Source organism: Rhea americana, unplaced genomic scaffold (assembly GCF_003343005.1).
Source record: "Rhea americana isolate MKP2758 unplaced genomic scaffold, rheAme1 scaffold_100, whole genome shotgun sequence".
Taxonomy (NCBI): domain Eukaryota; kingdom Metazoa; phylum Chordata; class Aves; order Rheiformes; family Rheidae; genus Rhea; species Rhea americana.
In genome coordinates, this window is record NW_028185040.1 from 1,054,257 (window position 1) to 1,076,486 (window position 22,230).

At 38.6% G+C, this 22,230-nt stretch overlaps 1 protein-coding gene across 6 annotated transcripts in view; it reads left to right on the forward strand.

Moving 5' to 3' along the window:
- Nucleotides 1–22,230, forward strand: part of PDE1C (phosphodiesterase 1C) — a 359,821-nt gene that overhangs the window by 257,080 nt on the left and 80,511 nt on the right. For all 6 annotated transcript variants that reach the window (XM_085303991.1, XM_085303982.1, XM_085304009.1 and 3 more), the window contains 7 exons: nucleotides 1,168–1,269; nucleotides 2,560–2,680; nucleotides 5,647–5,728; nucleotides 11,099–11,219; nucleotides 12,445–12,620; nucleotides 17,317–17,616; nucleotides 20,925–20,999. In XM_085303991.1, coding sequence (XP_085160117.1) covers nucleotides 1,168–1,269; nucleotides 2,560–2,680; nucleotides 5,647–5,728; nucleotides 11,099–11,219; nucleotides 12,445–12,620; nucleotides 17,317–17,616; nucleotides 20,925–20,999 — 977 coding nt within the window. The remainder of the gene's footprint in view (nucleotides 1–1,167; nucleotides 1,270–2,559; nucleotides 2,681–5,646; nucleotides 5,729–11,098; nucleotides 11,220–12,444; nucleotides 12,621–17,316; nucleotides 17,617–20,924; nucleotides 21,000–22,230) is intronic.

Here is a 22,230-nt window from a genome sequence, read left to right on the forward strand (position 1 = left end):
CAGCAGATGCCATCGTAACATGTGCGCAGGACTGCTGGGGGTGCCCTCGGTTACCTACCACTCGTGGGACAGGGTGAGCACAGTGGTCTTGGGTCTCTGTGCAACAGTCTGGGGGCTGGAACTTGAGGATAGCCACYAGAGACAAAGGAGACATGCTCAAAATAGACTGTGTCTCCATGAAAGGTTCATGAAGAGAAGAATAGCAAACTTTTACTTTTAAATGACAAATGACCTGTTTTGAATCTTCCAAATACCAGGCTGGTACACTAACCTTGGGCTGTTTTTCCTCTATTACAGCTTTAACTTGTGGATAGCTGAACTGAAAAAAAAAAAGAGAGAAAATATTTTTTTATTTTATGTTAGATCAGGGAGTTTTGATATTTTAAAAGTTCTAAGATATCCACATTGTTTTCAAAGGGATTTCAATCAGATCCTTACTTAGTATGCTTGAAAGAAAATTCATACAGGTAACACTGAGTAATATCAGGCAAGTAATACAGATACTCTAAAGCATGGGTAGATTGATTAGGATCAGTAATAATATAAAATGTACCTAGGTTACGGTTAGAGATTTATAATTTTATTCCTGTTATAGGAAAGGATTATTGATACATGGTAATAAGATGATTTCTCTATGTATTTTACAAACAAAAGCAAACATTGCATATAACAGAACAACTTTTTAATATATTGTTTTTCCTTTAATAATATGAGTAAATAAACTTTCAACATAGATATTAATGTTTGCAAAACATCTATTTTTTGTCATTTTGATAGAAATTCATGTTACAAAGTTCACATGCTTCATGTCCAGACTGTAAACAATCTTTTTGCTAACTTCTAAGAATATCCTATATAAGAAATCAATTCAAGAATTTTGTGCTTAATTAAAGAAGGAGTGTAGTAGTGGGCTCTTCACAAACTTCTAGGATTTCTCTTTGCAAGGGTTAGCCACCTGGCTTAAATCACAGCCTTCGCACTTTTGTGTTTGTAGAAAATATTCATCTTTCTCCCCCTACCTGAAAGAGGAATAACAGAAAGTATGACATACAAGGCAGAAGTGCTGGCAATAGTTTGCTGATAGACACAAAAGAAACTGAAGAGTGCCTGATTTTGTTGTTCATTTTTCTTCTCCCTTGCTCCTCTCATCATGATACCATCCAAAAGGGAATTCAGAGCACTAGTGATTGAGATGGTGTTGGCCACTGATATGTCCTGTCACTTCCAGCAAATCAAAGCCATGAAGAACGCTTTGCAGCAGCCAGAAGGGTGAGTCACTTCATAACACCGTGCAGAGAGGGGTCACATTTCAGCTGGTACATTGCCACTATTTGACTTCAAAAACACCTCTCCAGAGGCCCTCACTCTCTTTTGATATCCACACCAATTGTATTTCTGCTGTTGCTTTTTTAAATGAATTTGCTTAGGAGTGGACTGACATCCCTTATCCCCCATCTCTAGTCTGTGCTGATGGAGCAAAGCTTTGCAAAGGTCACAATGTTGGGATAAGCTTTCGTGGTCATTTCCTTTGGCATATCAAGATAATATCAAGGACATGATCCAGCGGGGCTGAGTGACTTCCTCTACAACTTGATTATAACTCAGGGCTATAACTTCTGCAGAACTCAATTTCTGCATCACCCTTCTGCAGATGTTAGCACCTGCCACTGTTGCAAGGGCCTGCTCCATGATCACAGGAAAGACAAAAATAATCTGAGATGCACCAGGGGAAGGACTTGGAAAAAAAACCTGATGGAGCAATAGGGGGGAAGACCATTTCTTTTTCCCCAGTGAGGCCCTGGGAGCTGGAGTGTGTTGTCTACAACACATACCCTCCTCAAGAAAGTATACAATGCAGAAAGTTCTGAGTGAAGGTCAGTTTTTCACCTTGGATACAATTCTGCCTAAAGCCTGCCAAGATTGTACCTATATCAGACCAAAATGCAGCTAGCCAGTATGACCTCTCAGGAACTACAGCTCTTCCAGCTATTTCAGGCAATCAAAAACTGGAATTAAAAGCTGAACCTATCTGTTCCCCCAAAGCATTATGTATTGGGTTCTTGGACCCCAGTTTTTTGAAATTGTCAGATTTTTTGTTCTGTAGAAGCCAGTGCAAGGATCCTCTTCTGACTGCACACTAGTTTTTTATCAGTGGAACACGTTGCATTTACCAGTTACTGAGTAGGCTCAGCAGTGCCAGTAAAATCAGATCCAAACTACTAAATTAAGACAGTAGGGACTAAATCCTCTTCTGAGTGGCATAAAAATAGCCCAGCTGGAATGGGGAACACTGCAACTCTTCAAAGAGACAAGCAACCCAGGAAAGGACCTCAGCAAGGCTGAGTTTCTCTTGCACTTGATGCCTGTGCTACAACGGGAAGGGTATATCTGAGAAGTCAGACACTTGATCTTTCATAGTTGTCAGGTTTTGTGAACACTCAGTCCATTAATATTCTTCCCAACGATTCTAATGGGCTCATTTCCCTCTTTAGGTGAGATTTTTGTCCTTCTCCAGTGCAAGGGCTGACAATTAACTTGTTTGATCCTTTGGGTTTTCAGAATTGACAAGCCGAAAGCCTTATCACTGTTGTTGCATACAGCAGATATCAGTCATCCAGCCAAGGCCTGGGACCTCCATCATCGCTGGACAATGTCTCTGCTGGAGGAGTTCTTCAGACAGGTAAAGCTGAGGAAGTTCCCTTGCTTTTCTGCAGCACAGATGGAGTGTGTAGAACTGGGCATGGAAGTAGGAAAATACAGACCCATCTTTTTCCCTGATTTTCTGAAGAACATTCTAAATGATATAGACCTTTCTCATCTGATACCTATGGCACTGCTTATTACATTTCTTGGGAACATGCTTGTAGATATAGGTGTTATCTTTGTAGCAAGTATTCTGATTTGGGAAGCTAAGCTGGGCCAATTAATCTTACAGGTTCAGTACGTGTTTCTAATGATCAAAATTATTTGACATTGTGCTTAGGTGTAGAATCACAGAAAATAGGTTCGGATAGCTATACTTTAGAGAGCTGTAAGTATATTGTTGTAGTAGATAAGAAAAACGCATTACCCTTACTTTAGATGAAGTGAACTGATTTACTTTATAGTTCACAGTGGGCTTTCTGTTGATAGACCCACAAATCTAGACAAATCATTAAGCTCGRTGTGATAACTGTAAGCTCCCACAGCTGACTAATTAAAAGCATTTAAAGAGCTATCTTAAAAAAGTAAAAGTAAACAGACCACTTCGGCGTGTATGTGATAYTTTCCATCAATATGAATTACTAAACTAAGCAGAAAACTAATTACTTGATTTTCCTCCAAAGTTCAATGACTTCATGTTTTGTAGTAAAACTGAATGCAAAAAAGAAAAAAAATATATAACAGTTTAAAAAAGTTTGAACAAAACTTTAAAATGGTATCATTTTTAAAGGCGTTGTGGGAATCTCTTCTTAATGAGGACATTGCAAAGCTTTGCTTAGAAATGAATTCTTTAATTTGTTTTTCAAACTAAGAATGGATTTACTATGTGGGAGAAGGTGGATTACGGCTGCAGTTGTCTCTGTGTTGCCACACAGGAGGCTTATGTAATGAGGGTGATTTTCATATATATTTTAGGGGAAACTCTGCCACTGAGCATATTTACTCTTTCCCAGCTCAGAGGGATACTAGATTTGATAAAATACACCACTGTAGAGTGAAGATTGGTGAGGGATTTAAGATTAACCAGATATGAGAACATAAAAATACATTTTTTGATCTGTTTTACAAGTGTAGTGAAGAGAAAATTATTATTTTCAATTTTCATGAGGATAATTAATTTCAGCCAACAAATCCTACTTTATTTTTAAATTACAAATACCTCTGTTTTTAGATAAAGTTTGTGTAAATCTTGTATCCTAGTTCAAATTTAGATGCAGCACAAATTTCATCTTCAGGAAAGTCCTTAAGCACAAATTTACCCTGAAGTGTGAGCTAGAGTTCATTGAAGTTAAATAATAACAAATTATATAAAATATAAAATAAATAAATATATAAATAACTATATAAAATAATAATCAATAAATAAATCCATATGTGACAGCAATAGTGCAATAGGTGACTATAGGGTTAAGGAACTGGTCTGGCCTCAGCTGAGATGTTCACTTCTTTATAGAGCTTTTCACATCCCTTCTGGTATATGCTCTACAGAGATACAAAGCCTGACTTAACGTGTATGAGTACAAGTCTCCAGCTGTATAGTTTTCCAAATATTWTGTGATGTGACATACAGTTTTCTTACCCTAAGTAACCATGCTGTAGCTGTGAATTGTGCTAAATACAGTACTGATTTGTTGACATTTGGCAGCTATGGTGAGCATCTCTTAAAGCAAATATCTTGCAGGAATTAATTTATTTTATTAATGCACTTTTGGTAGCTATGAGGAAGCTGCCAAGCAGCTTAGAAGAAGGCAATTATCTGTCTGAGCAGAATCAGGTTAGGGGCTCCCTTTTAAAGAGATTTAGGYGCTGAGGTTTTTAAGAGGCACAAGGACTAACAGAAGAAAGAAGCTTAGGTAAGAGCTGGCATTGAGAGATGCTTTTCTGAGAGATGCAACAGACACATAAGTGGAACATTACTTGGAAATGGTTCTGTGTTTGGTTTCTGGTTTACCCTGAGGTTTGTACATCAAATTCTTGATGTAAAGCAGAATTGTACTTCAATTTGATTGTTTTTCCATCCAAAAATCTAACAGGAATTATACCCACCTTTTCATGTATGTTCTATTAACACAAAAAGAGAAGGTCAACCATTCCTATGCCTACAGAAGTTTTTTTCTGGTTAGTTTGATGGCCATTTTAGCTTCCATTTGACATCAGTTGAAACAGTGGCACAAAGTTCAATACAATTAAAGTGAGCTGCTGATTTAAGGCRTTGATTCTATAGTAACAAACTTTTAAAATTTGAATACTCAGAAAGGAGTGTTGATACCATGACATCCCTTATGTCTTCTCGGTATAATCTCTTTTAGAGCAACTGAACCAAGTTAGAGGACATTTTGAGAATGTGCAGCTTGAAAGTCTGGCAAAGATGAGGTTATAACTCTTGATCTGCTAAGGGATGCTTCTACCATATAGTGCTGGAAATGGACGTACAGTTCTGAGAGCTGGAATGAGTGTTTGGAGTTTTGCTCTTAAGGAGTTATGTTGAGAATGTTGAGAAAACTGTGTTTGGCCAGCCATGACTTGTGAATTCCTTTGGTCTTGTGAAAGACCAAAAAGAACATGTCCTGACATTGACGTTTTCTCTTGAAAGATTGTCTCTGAGAACTGAGTTCTTCTAGGTTCTCTGGAGAACTGTGCTGGGAAGTGTTCTTGTGCTCTAGAGGTGTTTTCASTTGATGCGTAGTTGATGCATAGAGATAGCAAACAGGCAGGAAGAAYTGACAAAAGATTGGAATCAAGATGCTCAACTCACAAACTTTTCTTTGGATTGCAATGTTGCCAACCAGTCTCAAATTCTCTACAGATAATTTGTGTTAAAAAAAGTTACAAGCTTTATTAAAGAAAGTAAAATGAGAGGCTTTTACAGTAATCACCTAAAATATCAAAGAAGTGCAATGGGTCTTGCCTTTTCCTAACCTTTTCTCAATTTTATTTCTCCAGGGTGACAAAGAAGCAGAACTAGGGCTTCCCTTTTCTCCACTGTGTGACCGCAAGTCTACTATGGTTGCTCAGTCTCAAATAGGTATGTCCCTTTTGGTGCATTCAAAGTAGCACCTTAAAAGCAAACTTACTCCTTTTGTCGGACTAAGATCACATTGATTTCTCATCATTTGCGATTAGGTTATAGAGGGGAAATAAAGTGCAATGGCATTATTTTCTCCAGATCAACAATTCAAAGCTGAGGAGCCATTTAATTTATGGTGGTGGTTCCACACGATAATCAAGTTACCTCTAACGTGACTGCAAAGCTACCTGCAGTGTGCAGTTGTCACACTAACACTTTGGTTTTCTGAGCTGTGAAGATGAGGTGTGTATGGCAACATTTTGTGGTATGATTATCATTRGTGGGTTTAGAACCCTAGTGTCAGTCATTTTGAAAACCTGAAGAAAATTGTAGAAAATTGTTACGTTTTTTTCATATATTTGCCCCCCAAGTGTTTCAAGCTGAACTGATGTTTTCCACCAAACCTAAGCAAATACCAAATCTTTTTCTGCTCCATCGTTTCAGAAGCAGAGGAGATTTTTTACAGACTCATCAATAGTACTTTCTCTACCTCTTCTCCAGCTATGAAGTGAAAAATTAGGAAATGGAAGAAGCAACAAGCCTAATGTTTGGGGAGAAAAGAGGGGCTAAGTAAGCTAGACCTGTTCAGGTCAGGAGCAAGAAAAGACAAATGAAGAAGTAGATTTGTGGGTGAATCTTTATCCCTAGGAAACAAGTGAAGAAGAAAGCGAGTGATGGTCATCTAACCTCAACTATGGAATAGGGTGCCAAATAGAACAACGCAAGAAAGAAAACACTGACCCTCTGAATGAGAAAAATGGGTCTAGTTTTAAAAAAGCAGTGAGAAAATGTCTTAAAGGACATAAACAAACAAAGAATTGCAAGTATGAAGTTTCTCAGCTGTCTTCTGAGCTGTAAAGGTCTGGCCAAAGAAAAAGATAAAGATATCCTGAACTTAAGAAAGTTCAAATTCACATCTGTGGCTCAGAGACATTCCTGTTCAAAAGTACTTCATTGTTCTCATCAGACGAGCCATCCTCTGAGGTGACTCCATCMCAGACTTTCCTGGCTTTGGACATTTAGGCAGTTCAGCCAAGAATCTGAACTTGAAAAGCCCTAAGCAGGACTGGCCCAGTTTCCAAACTTGTAGCATTTACCTCTCTGCAACAGTAACTCGGAAAAGAGGCTATGCATGTAGAGCACAACATGACTGCTGAGGACTTTTGTGCTCTGTCAGCACCTTGGTGGAGAAAAGCAGCAGCAAACTTTAAGAGTTACAGTATCAGCTAAAGCCTGTCTTGAGGACTCCTAGGCAGAATACTCCTCCTGCTCTTCACTGGGAAAACACGATCTCTTTCCTTGGATGACTGGGAGGGAAGGGCATGTAGAGATGTCTTTCTGCATTCATGTGAGCTACTTGCAGGCATATCSCTCGCTTCTTACAGTGGAGAGGAGCTGTGCATCCCACACAGCCTGTCTGAGCCCCAGCATAGGGTCGCAGTGTGTTTGGAAAAGCAATTTGGCTTGTTCTCTTCTATATTCCTTTGCTTGGGAAGGCCAGGAGAGCCAAGAAACTTCTGCACTGATATCTGTTGCCAAGCCACTGCAAAATTAATGACAAATTAAACCATCATCAACACAATTACACATTATACTCCATCAGTATATGAAGGCAGCCTTATTTAGTTATACACTGCTTGTCATTATATCTGATTTGTGCAGTTTAGTAATCCATTGACATTAATAGGCTACTATATAAATCTTGCCTTCTGATATTATAAAGTTTTGGGTTCTCAGTCTGCTGCACATATTGGCAATGTCTTTCTATAACACCTGCTTTATTAAATCAAAACCTCTTACGTTTTCTGCCTGTGTACTTGAGGTAAGTCTCTCYAAATTCTGAGCGAGATTCTTGGAGAAATATTCTGTTCCTATCCATTTATTTGTCTGATTAATAGCTTTAACAAATAGTTCCTTGGAACAGTAATCACTGCATTTCTTTGCAGAAGAAAGTACCTCATGAATTCCAAATTGTGCTATTATCTGTAGCAAGCAGCCATCAGTTTACACAAATAAAAATAATCTGTCATTTGTGAAATAAAATTGTGTTTTTGATTCTGTCAGGGATGAAGCCTAAAAATCCTGTTTTGGTGGCTCAGCTTATTTGTAGTAACTGCYTTGCTATTCTAAGGTCTGTGCAAATGGAACAAACAGAGTGGACAAGCACTTTTATTGATGAAAGGTTTTCAGGAATGCAGACTGAAGGCCTTGCAGTATGAATGTTTTCCATAGAAATGAAGCACTCTAGCAGCAAAGATCTGTTCAAAAGAAAGACTTTCTCTTTCCTGTCACTTCAGTTTGTAAAGAAAGTGCTCAGAATAAGCTCCATCAGATGAGATTTGTATTTGGAAGAGAGGCTTCTAATCAAAGTGGGAGAGACAAGCAAATTGCAATGGAAAACAGCTCAAGAGTTTGTGTTTGTTGTGTTTTGCAACAGGAGTATTAGAAGAGTTAAAGCTTTTCCGTCTCAGACTGTGGGAATCTTGTTTGACTGGAGATCAGTCTCTGCTGTCATCATCCTCTCTTGCAGCTGATAAGTGTAGCAACATCCTTTTATTTTTGTCCTTTTGTTGGTAAAAAAGAAAAGTACAGCTTCAGAAAACATTGGATAAAGGCTGATTGAATGCTGCTGATTTTTTGTAGTGGCCTCTAGGGAAACTGTTCTGTAGTCACTGGTCATCATGGTGATATTCTCAGGCTGCAATGAAAATAAACTCTTGATAGGTGCCTGGGATACCCTATCTCAGAGTGCAGCAGTAATTGATAAAATCATCCTGGTTACTGGGGTACAGAATATTTACCACACTCATGCTATTGAACAAGAAAAAGAATGATAAACCGATTAGCATCAGTAGATTTCTAGTAGTATATTATTCAGGTTATTATTTGATATTTGTTTTTTTAATTATCAAACTGAATTACAATATTGAAGTCATTGTGTCTTTAGAAGAGAGGGAATATTGGATGATCTTAGGAATATAACATAAGCCACATAATTATTAATAAAGTCCCAAGTGTTGTTTCTGTTATAACAGACTATGTTTCTTAATTTATTATAATAATACTCATTCAAAGGTAATRGAACTGAATAATTTATTCAGATTATAGGAAATCTTAGCATGTACGCTCTCCTTCACTAGAGAAATAATTTCACCACCCTTGCTTCTGTCTTATCAAAGTAAAATCCACGTATATGAACACACGTATATGTGTGTGCCTGCCTGCCTGCCTCAGAGTTCCTGTGACACACGTAACTCTACTCTCAGTCAATGCAATTCCCAGTATTTTAAAAGTTATATGAACTTTGGGATTATCTGGGTTGTGATCCAGCACACAGTTTCTTGTCATGGCTTTATACTGCTTACATTTCTAATTAATTCCCTGGAAATTCTTTCTTCCTCAAATTTGAATGGATAAAACCATCTCAGTGTTGCAGAGGCGTATGAATCACGTGTTCAGATAAGACTGAAAGGTTCTGTACTGCATATTTTCTCCAAATTTACAAAATTTACAGAATTTTCATTCTAATGAATGCAAATCTAGGAGTTTGCAAGTAATATTTTTAATTAGGCTAAGTATGAAAATAGGCTAAAATACCCATCTTTTAGAAATTCAGGAAAAAGTAGGAAAATGCAGAAGTGGAGGGGAATGGAACTAGAAGGATGTTCAGCTGCTTTGCACTATAGATCTATGTTAAAACGTGTAAATTCAGATGCTTTGCCAGTGTGGTCTGTCCTCCTTTTGTTGTTCCATTATCAGCCAGAATCACTAGGATCTGCCATGGAAGTATACCGTAAGCCTGCCACAGAAATTTATAATGGTATGATTGTGTAATTCCCACAGTTGGTCATGACCAAATATTTAAACATATGATTTGATAATATATTCTTAGAGCTTTTTTTAAAAATCAACTTTATGGAATATCCTCAGGCAAACCCCGTGTTGAACTGGAGGCAAGCTTGAAATTGCATGGTTACAGGTTAGAGAAGGGCATTTTATACTGCAGTCATAAAGGAGAAACTGAGGAATCCATAGTTTGTGTGGATTACAGGGGAATACTCAGACAGCCCTCATTCAGCCAGATATGGGCATCATCAGGAGATTCAAATAAAGAACCAATATGTCATTGAAAATCTGCCTCACGGCTGCAGATTCTGAAACATCTTACTCCTCCTGTGGTTGTTCTGTGATGGCACCGTGGGGCAGAATTATGATTATTTGGTAATCCAGTGGCTGTTACACAGGTATGCCTGGTAGAAGAGCTAAAATCAGCGCCATAGGCCCCAGAGGTAACACAGGGCTGGAAGCCACGACCTAAGCCATTTTCCCTGTATTCATGGAAAACTTTGCAACAAGCATTTGGTGTAGAGTGAAGTGAACATGCTACATGTCCTCACACATCAGTGGGCACCAAGCATCTGACATCCTACTGCAAAGTTAAGGTCTAGTAGTGAAAGACCTGAACTGATATGTGCCTTAAGAGGGATCAAGGGCATCACTGGTTTCTTGCATACCTCCAGCAGCAAGGAATTTACTAAGTGAAGTGCCAAGTTGACCTCAGGGAACAGCTCTTGCCACAAGTGAAGATTTAAAGGAAGATTTAAGGTCCTGTAAGGCCTTCACTCTCAGAACTTCTCTGTGCAACTTGCACATTGCTTCAGTACATGAGTTTATGGCTACAGGAATCTCCAGTCTCCTCTTCCCAACAATCAGATCAGAACCRTATTCATCTCTGCAATTTGTATACTAAGGTAGGAGTGATTTGGCTGTTTCTTTGTCCTTTCGCTCTTCATATTAAAAATGAAGAAAGGCATCTACATCTGTTTTATTATCAACAAGAACAAGCCAGGCGAGGATTCAGAAGAGAATATTCACAGTAACCCGCTGATATGCAGTAAGGGAGGTGTTCATGTAACTCTACACCAGCAAAGATTACYAGTATTATTGCTGTTATATTAATTTTCTGCTCTTAGAGATATCATCTTTGAAACTGAGTTTTATCCAAATCCACCAGGAATTTGGCTTAAATACCACTCTTCTCATATTAAACAAGTTCTGATGCTTCTATTTACGCTCTGATTTGCCAGTGTTTCTTTTCAGTGTTTAAAGAGGTGCCTTTTATTGCACACTAAATCCAGCTATTGGGCTCTTGGGTCAAGGATTAATGTACAACTCCATTCTCCCTTTGCAGCATTCCCTGATTCCTCTTTCAGCGTATAATTTCTTTACTCCGTGTTTTTTGCTGTGAAGTTGTATGTGATCTCTGAAGTAGTGATTTCACATAAATCCTTCTGTTGCTTGCTTGTCTCTGCCTATGTTTTTGCCCAGGTTTCATCGATTTCATTGTGGAACCCACTTTTACTGTGCTGACTGACATGACTGAGAAGATTGTAACGCCGCTCATCGATGAAGCTTCCCGCTCCGGCTTGTCGGGGTTCAGGCGGTCCAGGTGAATAACTGCGTGCACTGCCATTATGCCCAACTTCCCTGTTTTCCTCTGTGCCATAAGGTCTCAAGCCTGATATCCACATTGTGGACATGGCAGCTCACCTTCTGGTGTGATTGTGTCTTAGGGAAACTCCTGCTGATGGAGAGGGTGAAGAGGGAGATTGCCATAAACCTRAGACCCACCTCTAAAGGCAGTGAACACAAATGATTGTAGACATGTAGTCTGGTGAACTCTCTCATTCASTAATGCCAAAGACAAGGTGCTTCCTTGGTTTGGATGTAAGGAGTCTCAGCTTGTTCAACCCACTCTGCCATCAGGAAGGTGTAACACCATGGTGCAGAGATCAGAATGCAAGTTTGATCTCTCAGTGCCRAACGCTTTCACTATTAAGCTAAAGTCATGTTCCCTTCTGCCTGTGCTCCTTCAGGTGCCATGACTCTTGAATTTCTGGATACCTTCACCAGAAATGAGTAGAGGAAGAYGGCAGTGTCTGTCCATCCTCCTCCTGCCAACTCCCTCCCCTGTTTTCTGTATTTTCATGGACAGGACTCTGTCTYGGGATTTAAGAACCACGTATTTGGTGGTCCTTCATTAGAGCAGGGCCTTGAAGTCAGGATTTCCTCTCCAAGGTGACTTATTCACCCTTGGGTTGGTATGCAAAGGGTGACCACTGCTCTCTTTCCCTGTCAGTTACTTTACTGTCTCTRTTAAAATGTACTTAATGAAGTGTCCATCCCTAAAGGAGAACTGCAGGATCTGTAACTCAAATGAGTGCCTGATTTCAGCCTTACCTGAYGCCCTGAAGCTCTGCACAAGCTCAGAAGCAGTCTGGTGCCAATGGCTYCGATTGATGAATTTTAGGAGGCTTCTTATTTGACATGTTGGCTTTCTGAAAATGTCTGACTCTCCAATAAATATTTAGGGAGTGAAAATAGGCAGCAAAAGTAGTCTGGGCAACTCTGAGTGATTCTTTTTCTTGGGGACTGAGGACACCTAAAAATAAGCAGGGAAAGGCTGCCTTTTACTGTCTCAGCTTGTGCTGTTTGTTTTAACATTGATTACCATGGTGCAGGAGGAGGGAAAGATGAGGGGTTCCAGCTTAGCTGTGTATTTTTGCTGATTTACTTTGTTAACTTTCTTAGATTTATAGTTGCTAGTACTTCTTAGCTGTATTTGGGCGTATGATATACTGGTTCCTGCTATGTTATGTGATCTCGTTTGCCAGTCTGAACAGCATTAGTCCCTCAGAAGTTAAAAGATCAAGTGTCAAGAGCACTGGGTCAGAAGGAAGTGCCTCACTCAACTGCTCCATACTCACTGTGGACTTCAAATGTTTTAAAGCCACCTGGACTGAGGTGGTACAGCAGAATCGGGAGAAATGGAAAGCGCAAGCCACCAAAGGTAACAGCAAGACTTCTTAATGAAAGAATAAAAAATCTTTTGACCTCTTCTTCTTCAAGCTCTTCTTCAGTGAAATTCTTCTCCAAGTAAKCACTTCAAGTTTGAAAGAATCTGCTTTTTGAGGTCAACAACCTACAGTGAATTCAGAAAGATGGGAATATTATAATTCCTCTGTGCCTTATTCTCTTCTATGTGGTGTAGGTGTATATGATGAAAGGGATGTGGACAATAAGTAGAAAAAAAAGAAGTTGTAAGGGAGGTCCCCTAAACTGGTGAGTCAGATCTAGAGTAGGTGCAAAAATAGCTGGAAAAGTATATTTAGAYAGTGGTTTTCAGTAGGAAGAGGTATGAACGATAGTTTGGGGGAGAATGACAACATACCCTGGATTCACTGCTGGATTTGATTTGCAGTGGTAGTTTGGATGATGAATTACAAAGTGTGCTGCATTTAGTCGTGAGTCATGAATTTGAGAAGGACTGCAAATAYTTCAGAAGAATGTAGGGACTGTGTTGGTTGCAAGTTGACTAGGGAGAATATCATCATGCTATTGCAAAAAAAAAAATCAACCAACTAAACAAAATAAGATTTCAAGGTGTAAGCAGAAGCATTGCTCCTAACACGTGATATTCCCTTCTTTTCAGTGTTAGTAAGGCTCTTTCATGAGCCCACTTTTGGACACTGTGGTTCAGGAAAGATATGGACCAGTTGCAGACTATACAGAGCAAAGTCAAGCAAGTTATAAGGCATCTCAAAAATTAGYAACTTGTTTGTCCTGAAGAAGAGACAACTGAGAAGACAGAAAGCAGTTTTCAGACATCTGCTGCTACTGCAGAATAAGGGGTTTATTTTATTTTATTTTATTTTTTAGTATCTCTGGCTGTTGAGAAATAATTAGCAGATGATTATAATGTAATAATAAGTTAGATGRCTGCTAATCACTGTTACTGGAGATCTTTAGGAAGAAATGAGAGAAATATATGTTGAGAATGACAGGTATAATTGTCCTGCCTTCAGGTTTTCTCAGTTGCCTTGAGACCTCCTCAAACCCTAGAGTGATTTAGATGGGCTTTGGAACAAAATAAGAAGGAATGTATCTTTGATTTTTTTTTTCTTGGTGAAACTGTGATACAATGACTCCTCTGAGCTGAATGCTTGTTACTCAATTCCTTATTTAATGGAGTTGTTGTATTTTATATAAATGGAATAAGCTTGACTTTAATGCATTRTGTGGCCTTTGCTTCAGGACTGATGCAAGCTTTGGCTTAGCTCTAATATTTTCCAGAGCAGATTGTTCCTCTCCAATTGAAAGGCCTGTGTGTAGGTGCAGAAGGGCAAACATTAATGAAATTAAATTTTCCTTTGGATTAAAATTCGCCATTCGGGAAAAGCCCGTCTATTTATTCCAGAAAAATAAAATAAAAACAAAAACACAACATAAAATTTGTTTATTTGGCAGTTTTTTGGATGCTTTTTATTTTTTTAATTGATATTTACTAATTCGGGTATTCTTTTTGGAATGAACAAACAAAAGCTAACCAAACAAGCAAAGTGTTTAACTTGGTCAGCATCTCACAGTATGTGAGTATTGAATGAATGAAGCCAATACAGTTAACTATTTTTAAGGGTTTTAACACATGTACTATGGTACTTGCTTATCTACTAGTGATCTACTAGATAAAAATCTTATATGCAAGAGAGTCCTGTGGGGAAATAAATAGTATATATCTTACCTTTCACTTAAAAGAAATACATGGAGTAGACTGTAATAGATTCTGGATATTTAACTTTTAAATGTGCTTTCTCCCCATTTGCAGTGACTGCTTTGCATAAAGATTTTTTTATAAATGTGCACTTGTAAATGTCAAGTTATGATTCAAGTAGATGTGCATGCCCATTACTTAAAAAATGCTGGTAATATGTATTGATAAAATATTTCATACCCATTCTTCACAGGCTATCCCTACAATAAATGTTTAGTTATTAATACTTTTGCTGGAAAGTGTTTTATTTTTAAATACCTCATTAAAAAAAATCCTTCTGGCAGCTCGTGATGGTCTAAGGAAGAATTAATTTATGACTGCAGAGCAGAGAACTCATCAGTCTGCACTATTAGACATGGGGAATCCCTTGAATAGATAATTTTATCTTTACCTTTTTGGCAACCTTTAGCAGCTCAGAATAGCTTATTTAATTTACTTTTTTTTTTTTGCCAAACTTCACCACCAATAGCTCTGATCAGGGCCCCAATTTATGTGTCAAAGGGTAGGAGATAGGGAGAACAGTTCAAGCTTCTGGTCATATGAACTTACAGGTTTTCAAATAATTTCTGTGTTTCTGAGTGCCTTTACTGTGCCAATATGTGTATTCTTTTATCCTGAAAGATTTAGCCAAACAAAAGCCTCAGCATATGTTTATATGGGCTAGGAACTAAGGAGCTGTTCTTGGACCCTGGTGCCCCAGAGTTAAAACGCTCTGGTCTGCTGCTGTCTTGTCCCTGACTTGCAGCAATCTCTGTGCCTCCCTCTGTCTGTCCAGCCTTCCTTGGTCATACGCAGCAGGCCTGCCACTCAGCAGGGGCTTCTGCTGCCAACCCCTGTCAAACCAGTGTCTTTGCAAAGCAGCAAGATGCTCCTGTGGTAAAAATAAGAATTATTATTAAAGGACAGAAAAAGCAAGTAACTGTTGTTCAGCAACAAATAGCAACTGGGGGACATAGGGAAAGGAAAACCATCTATTATTGTTGTTGTTGTTATTCTTTAATATATGTTAGTGTTACTGTTCAAGAGTTTCTAGACTGCTGTCTTCCCTTTGGGAAGGGCATCAGTGTGTTTTTTTTATCCTGAGTGTCGTATTTATGGCAAATGTCTTCAACTGTATGGGCTAAGTAAGTGAGTTTATTGCTGAACTCTTTTTGCTTAAAGGATCATCATTAAATAGCTACAAATTAAAAGCCGGAATAAACATGCACCCTGATGTGCAAAGCACCATGTAGACTAAAGCATTTTCTGACACTAATTTTGACAACAGGTACTCATCTGATGGTACTTTAAGAAAACCCGGTCTCCGGAGCTGAATCTCTCCTGTGGTTCAGGTGCAAAACGTAGAGTCTTTTTCAGATCCTCAAATGGGAAGAATCCCTCTGCATTCCATAAGTCTTCAGGCAAAATATCAACATGCATAGCTGGGCTGTCTATGGAAGCTACCATAGATTTCAGGAATGATTAATAAAGTGAGGGAAGCTCATATCTAATTTAATTATATTTTCATGTGAGCCGTAATTTATTCATTTAAAAATTAATTAACTTTAGTTAGCTGCTGGCAAGGAAATACAGATTGGTATAAAGATGGCTTTCTCCCTTTCTCTTTTGTATATCATTGGTAGATTTTTCTCAAAACTGGTTCTGATTCACTCATTAGAAGTATTTGAGAAGATACTTAGAAATTCTTTTGTAATTTTTGTTCCCTGGCGAAACCTCTGGTCATTTAGGGCGCAAACATCTTTGCTGGAGGTGTCAGGAATACTTCAGTAGGACTGAAGTAGACTTCGCTGAGTATTTTGTAGAGTCTACTCATCTGCTTCCACAGTCTCTCAGACATCAGGATGTACATATTCTACTTGCTGGCTTCAAATTAAGAGTATTCTGGGCTACTCAGCTGCTTTTGCAGTCTAACTCCTTATTCATCATGGGAAAGGGAGAAATCTATAGTGGACTTGCCTAGAGCCTGTGTATCCTGGCTGGGTTTATCAACTTGAGCATGGCACTGTGGGACCGTGGCTCTGTGGTAATTCCCAGCTCAGCCCAGGAACCAGCACAGAGCCCCTGTAGCTTAGTCCACCTGGGTCTGTGCTGCCCACCTGAGCTAGAAAGGTAGCCGTCTCAAAACTTAGAGCCAAAGCAATTTATAGCCTACGTTAGTTAAGTATTTTCTGTGGCACCAGGACACAGGTTTTGGATAGGAACAAGAGCAGTATTTTAAATGGGGGAAATTGGCTTCCCTGTGAGTTTGTTTTTATCTGAATGGCAATAATTTGAGATGCTGCTACTGTTTAACATTCACTTCTCGCTTTATACTTTTGCGTATTTGTGCGTGACTGTGGGATGCTTTGGGATGGAAGGGCAGGTACTGGTAGCAATATACTAGTCTGCTAAGAAAGGATGGAGTTACAAAGAAAGGATAATAGTAAGTGCAAAGGAAAAGATTGGGAAGCTGGCATTGGAAGATATCTGGCATCAGGGAGACAAAGTGGATTTTCAAAGAACCAGGAGTTYTTAAATGCTTAAAGTTACAGGGCACAGTATGAGAAAAACTAAATTTGGTGTGACAGGTTCTTGAATGTCAGAAATGAAACTAACTTCCTCACTCCTAAAGCCTTACATAGCTAATATCTCTTTTTAATTTTCCTTTTAAWTTTTTTGAGGAAACCCATTTGCAAAGGTAGACCTTATGTGGGAAAAATGGACATGCACATAATATACAGCTAGGTCAACATGAAATGTTTTTAGAAACTTTTCTTATGTTATTCTGTGCTCCTTTTCCCTTGCCAAGTCAGTTTCTACATGTATCTAAATAGAAGTTGTTTGCATGTGGAGGGCTGAAGTGGTTTTAGATGCATATGTTGTATCATTCCTGTCAAATTTACTGATAATCGTGATTTCTTTTCTTGTTTTGCTTCTCTCTTTGCTGAGGATGCAGAAGAAAAAGCTAAGAAAGAAGCAGAGGAAAATGCTCACCAGGGAACAGAAGAAAAGAAAACAGAAGAAAAAGATGAGAAGAAGCCAGCAGAAGATGCAGCAGCAGCAAAAACAGAAAATAGCAAAGAACCAAATGTTGGAGAAAACCAAAGTGCGGATTCCAATCAGAATCATGTGAACGGGACTCAACAAACTGGGGTGAGCAAACATGAAGCCTCTCAAGGGAAAAATGCATCTAGAACAGATAAAGGAGTGGACTCTCATCAAGCAATGGGAGAAGAGAAACAGCATATCCAGAATGGTAAGTTCTGTTCTTCTACTGAAGGATGAATTTATCCATAAAGTCAGTATCTTACCTCAGCGGTGGGRCTACTTGGAGAAAAGACACCCTGGGCTCAGAGCCTTTTCCTGAAAGTTGGTATAGCCGCCTCCATATGGGAGTTGGAAGCTGTTAAGTTAGGTCCTCAGTAGTGTTCACTTCTGAAGGAAAGGACAGAATGATTTTTCTCATGAAAATGAAGCAGTCAAGTATGATCCACACTTAAAGGCTGAAATAAATTGCTGTTTYGCTTGATCTCTTTTTTGTGAAGGGAAGCAGCCTTTTTTGGAGAATTTTTGGCAGAAATTTGATTCCAGTGTTTTAACTTGCTCTAGAACTGAGTTAAAATAAAAGTCATATTTTGTATGTGAAAAATGTGAAAAAATACTGGAAAATATTGGAAAATTGCATATATTAAAAAAATTCTTAACCATGTGAGAACAGATCAGTTGTCTCTTGGCAGCTCTTGTTCTTGTCCTTCCCTTCCCACCTCAAGCTCTCTTAAACCATTACCAAAAAGTGGGAGTGTAGCCACCTGTAACTTCTCACAAACTTGGCAATTTTCAGCCAGTCCCAAACCACAAAAAAACTCAGACTCACAGGCATCCTTTTATGAAAAGTCTGAGTGAACATACAGGCCTGAGAGTGTTAAAAAATTCAGGCAAAGATCAGTAAAGTAATTGTAGCTGACAAGTCACTGGGAACATCCAGCTTTGAAAGTACAAGTTTTTGGTTTAGACAGCAGCAGAGGCAGGAATTCTGTTTAAAACAGTGCTGATACATTTTCCATGTATGTCCCTTGGTTGCAGGACTTTCCCACAGGTAGGTACTGCTTTGCCATTAGTATTTTAGATTGGAAAGACTATGGGGAGCTATACCATAGTTTTCTGTCATTTATGGGATTTTTCTTYGGACAGTGTTATGTAGCTGAATGGGAACAGGCCCCCAAGAAGACAAAAAGGTTGGGGACATGTGAAATCCCAGTCAGATTGCACGAGATTTTGCTTCCCAAATCCTCTGTTTTACATGCTTCTAACAATAGAGGGATTAAGTGTACTCTAGTGCTTTCTGACGGTTCTTTATTTTTTCTTTTTTGCAACATCTTTCTGCTACAAGTGTTAAAAATGCTTTGAAAGGAGCTGTAATGATTTCTGAAAATTAGTCTCTTTCTCAGGAAAAGAAATCCTGCTCTTTAATTTATTGGAAAAGGCCTTTATGAGGTACAATCACTGCAGGGTCTTTGGAGACTGATGAAATGTAACATTCATATCTCTGAGTTCACTGCAACTTCCTTTACGCCTATATGTTAATATCTCATCGTAAAGTATTTGCCTTATTATCTCTCTGCCTTTGTAATCCCTTTCAAAAAGATCGTTATGATCATCGTTCTGCTCTGCTGCTGGCAGTATGGCATAGTAGATATTACAATATTCAAAAGTGTCCTATTCATAATAACTTACATTCAATGAAAGTTCAGAAATTGTTTCATCAGAGGAGTCTGAAATCTCTCTCAGTCAGTGCCCACGTGCCTTCTCAGAGGGATCAAGCTATGAAATAACATACTTGTGGCTGTTCATCGTCTCTGCCTGCACACACTTAGACTTGAGCAAATTCTTTATACAGTGGTCAAATAAAGTATTATTAGCTTATCATTATTATCAGCCGTATGATGATGGAAGAAATGTGAGAAGACTTTAGTGCTTTGCTAGATGCCTTTTCTTCAAGATAGTGTCCTTTAATGGGCTGCCTTCCTTAATCAGACATCTCAGTCCTGCCTGGAGCTGCTCATACCTCTCTGGCCACTTTCTGAAGGAGCTAGAGTCAGTAGCAATGTGATCAGCTGAGGACGTAGCTGGCTGTCCTATGCCCTTGTGCTTTCATTTTTTCTCACCCACACAATGAGCTTAATCAGAAAAACATGAAAGTTTTTGCTTTAAATGAGAACTGGACAGGACATGTTTTTCCATCTTGTTAAATATTTCGAGACTTCAAAGACATCCCTCTTTTACACTATGGAGAAACTTAATTAGGAGAAAGAGAAAGATCATTCCTCTAACATCCAAGAATAAGAAGTATCCTAGCGGTTAGGGCACAATGTGTAAGAGGAAGACCTTGTTTCACTCCAGTTTCTTTTCTGAGCTGCTCCAGAAGTCCATTGATCCACTGGACATGACTATCTGGAAGGCAAATGAGATCCTRTAAAACACATTTATGCCTATAATCCTGATCCAAAGGCCATAAAGTAGCTGTAGTAACAAAAATGGTAATATAGCTGTAATAAGCATCACTTTGATAATGCCTTGTGATGCACCTCTTATTTAGAAAATGAAGTTTTGTTCATTAAAGCTCTTTCACGTTGAAAGGTGAGTCCCAAATTTAGAGCTCTCTTCAGGAGTGAAAGGAGGGCTGCCTGCTCCCATCAGTTGAGCATCGTTGTTGCTCTGCGCATCTGAAGGGAGGAGACCTTCTCTGATGCTGTGGCTGAATGAGCTCCATCCTGCTAGATCTCTTCCTTAAAGTTATTTTATATTTAAYGTTAAATTTGGCAAGATTCTTATTCAATGAGGTGATGCTCTGGGAAGATCTGCTGTGCTCCTGTATGACTAATACCTGCTAATAATGGACAGAAATTGAGAATGACTCTGATGAACCTTCCTGTCTTCATAAAAGACCTCCCAGCCCCAGTTGCCATTTTAGTTCTGCCTCAGATACTGCTCTGCCTTGCTACCCTGGTTTGCTATAGGGGCTCTAAAAAATAGTACTGMATGCTAGGATGCTTGACTGTTCTCCGAGACCATCATCAGGGGACTTGCCAAAATGAGTCTCTGGGTAAAGAAGGCTGATAAGAGAAAATGAGACAAAATTATATAGGACTGTCTGGGATATCTAAGATGGTTCTGTGTTAGAAAGAGCTATGATGAAATCTTGGAGGGTCTTAGTCCTCTGAAAGCCTAGATGTTTCAGAGATTCATTTTGAAACAAAGAATGTGCTCCAGGTTTTTAATTTCCTACGCACAGCAAGAGGGAATATGAGTTTGCATGTGCACTTAAAGAGGTATTAGCAATTAGAATAACTTTTAAATCAGAATTTAAAGCTTGATTTTGTGTAGAAGTTGGATAAACTTTGGTGCTTTACTCTATAATAATGTATAAATCCAGTTCACTTTGAATTTATATATTTTCTCCTAAGGAACACATCTTTCTGATGTTCTAATTTGATGGGTTATAGGCATTAATAAAGTACTGTCTGCATTAAAATGCTTATTGTATTTCTTACKGCTTTTCTCTAGGTGAATTAAAGGAAGACAATAAGTCAGACAAAAAGGATCAATCTATTGTGGGAAATGAATCAAAGAAAACAGATGGTAAGGACTTTATATTTTATTACATTTTTTTCACCCATTTTTATATGCAATCTACTGTTTTCTAGACAKACATAGTTTCTTGTAACAGGAAGAAAAATCTGTAGTAACCAGAAACAAACTTAACAAAGGTGGTTATCAGATTCTCAAAAGCCATTGGGGCAGTGTTGGGGAAAATCATCTCTTTTCCATAAGGCCTAGCAATACTTATTTGTTCTATTGGTAAGCCATTTTCCTTACCCATCAATWTTTGTGCAGTGCCTGTAAGAAAAATCCTGAACTATTAAAGTTGCTGAATAGGAAATGCAGGTTTGTGAGGTTCTGTCTATCTGACTTCCTTTGGACCAAATTCTGCTCTCAGTTAGGCCAGATTGCATGGGGGATGCAAAAAACAAACYTGTGCAAGGTTCACATGCTTTTTTATGATTACATGTTTTACTATGCCAATATAAGCACAAAGCTTTCTTGGATTATTTGTGTAAGTGGGAATTTGCCAAGTGCTATGGAACCACAGGTGTGGGAAGCAAGCATGAGCAAGCACATTAGTGTAGAGGCCATGTTAAGGATAGTGTAGAAAAAGGATGCRTCTGAAATAATCCCAAGTCAGAGAACGGTTCCCTGGCCTCTGAGAATAATTTCAAACAGCCCTGAGCCTCTTGTAAAGTTCCACAGATGTTTTAGTGGCCTCATAAAGTGGAAAACCAGCTATAAGATGTATGACATGTTTACTGTTTTGCATCTCCTCAGCTGTGCACGATGGCCTCTGAGATAGTAACTGACCCCACATTGCTTCAGAAGTGATTGCCTAAATGTGAGATAGTAATATAAATGGAAACACATGTGAGAGCTAACATTTCCTTTGTGCATATGTGCCTCAGTTAAATCCACTGAAACATAGCTATTCCGAAACATAAATAATACAGTACTTGGTTTTGATGGTCAAGAAAGACAACCTCATTCTAAGTAATGCAGCTTAGAATGATACTGTGTTTTATAGTTTATTCTTTGCTTTCAGAAAGTTACTTAGTATTTCTATTGCTCTAGCAAGGTGAAAAATAAGATGTGATGCCCTGACAAAGAATGTTGAACAGGTAATCCAGAGGCATATATTAATCTTGGACACATTAGTATATACTTACAGCCCTCTTAGCAAGGACTGTTCAGGAAGATTTAGTTATTTTGTTAGAAGGTCATATGGTTTACACAGTTGAGAAGTTTCAGTCAGGAAAACAGT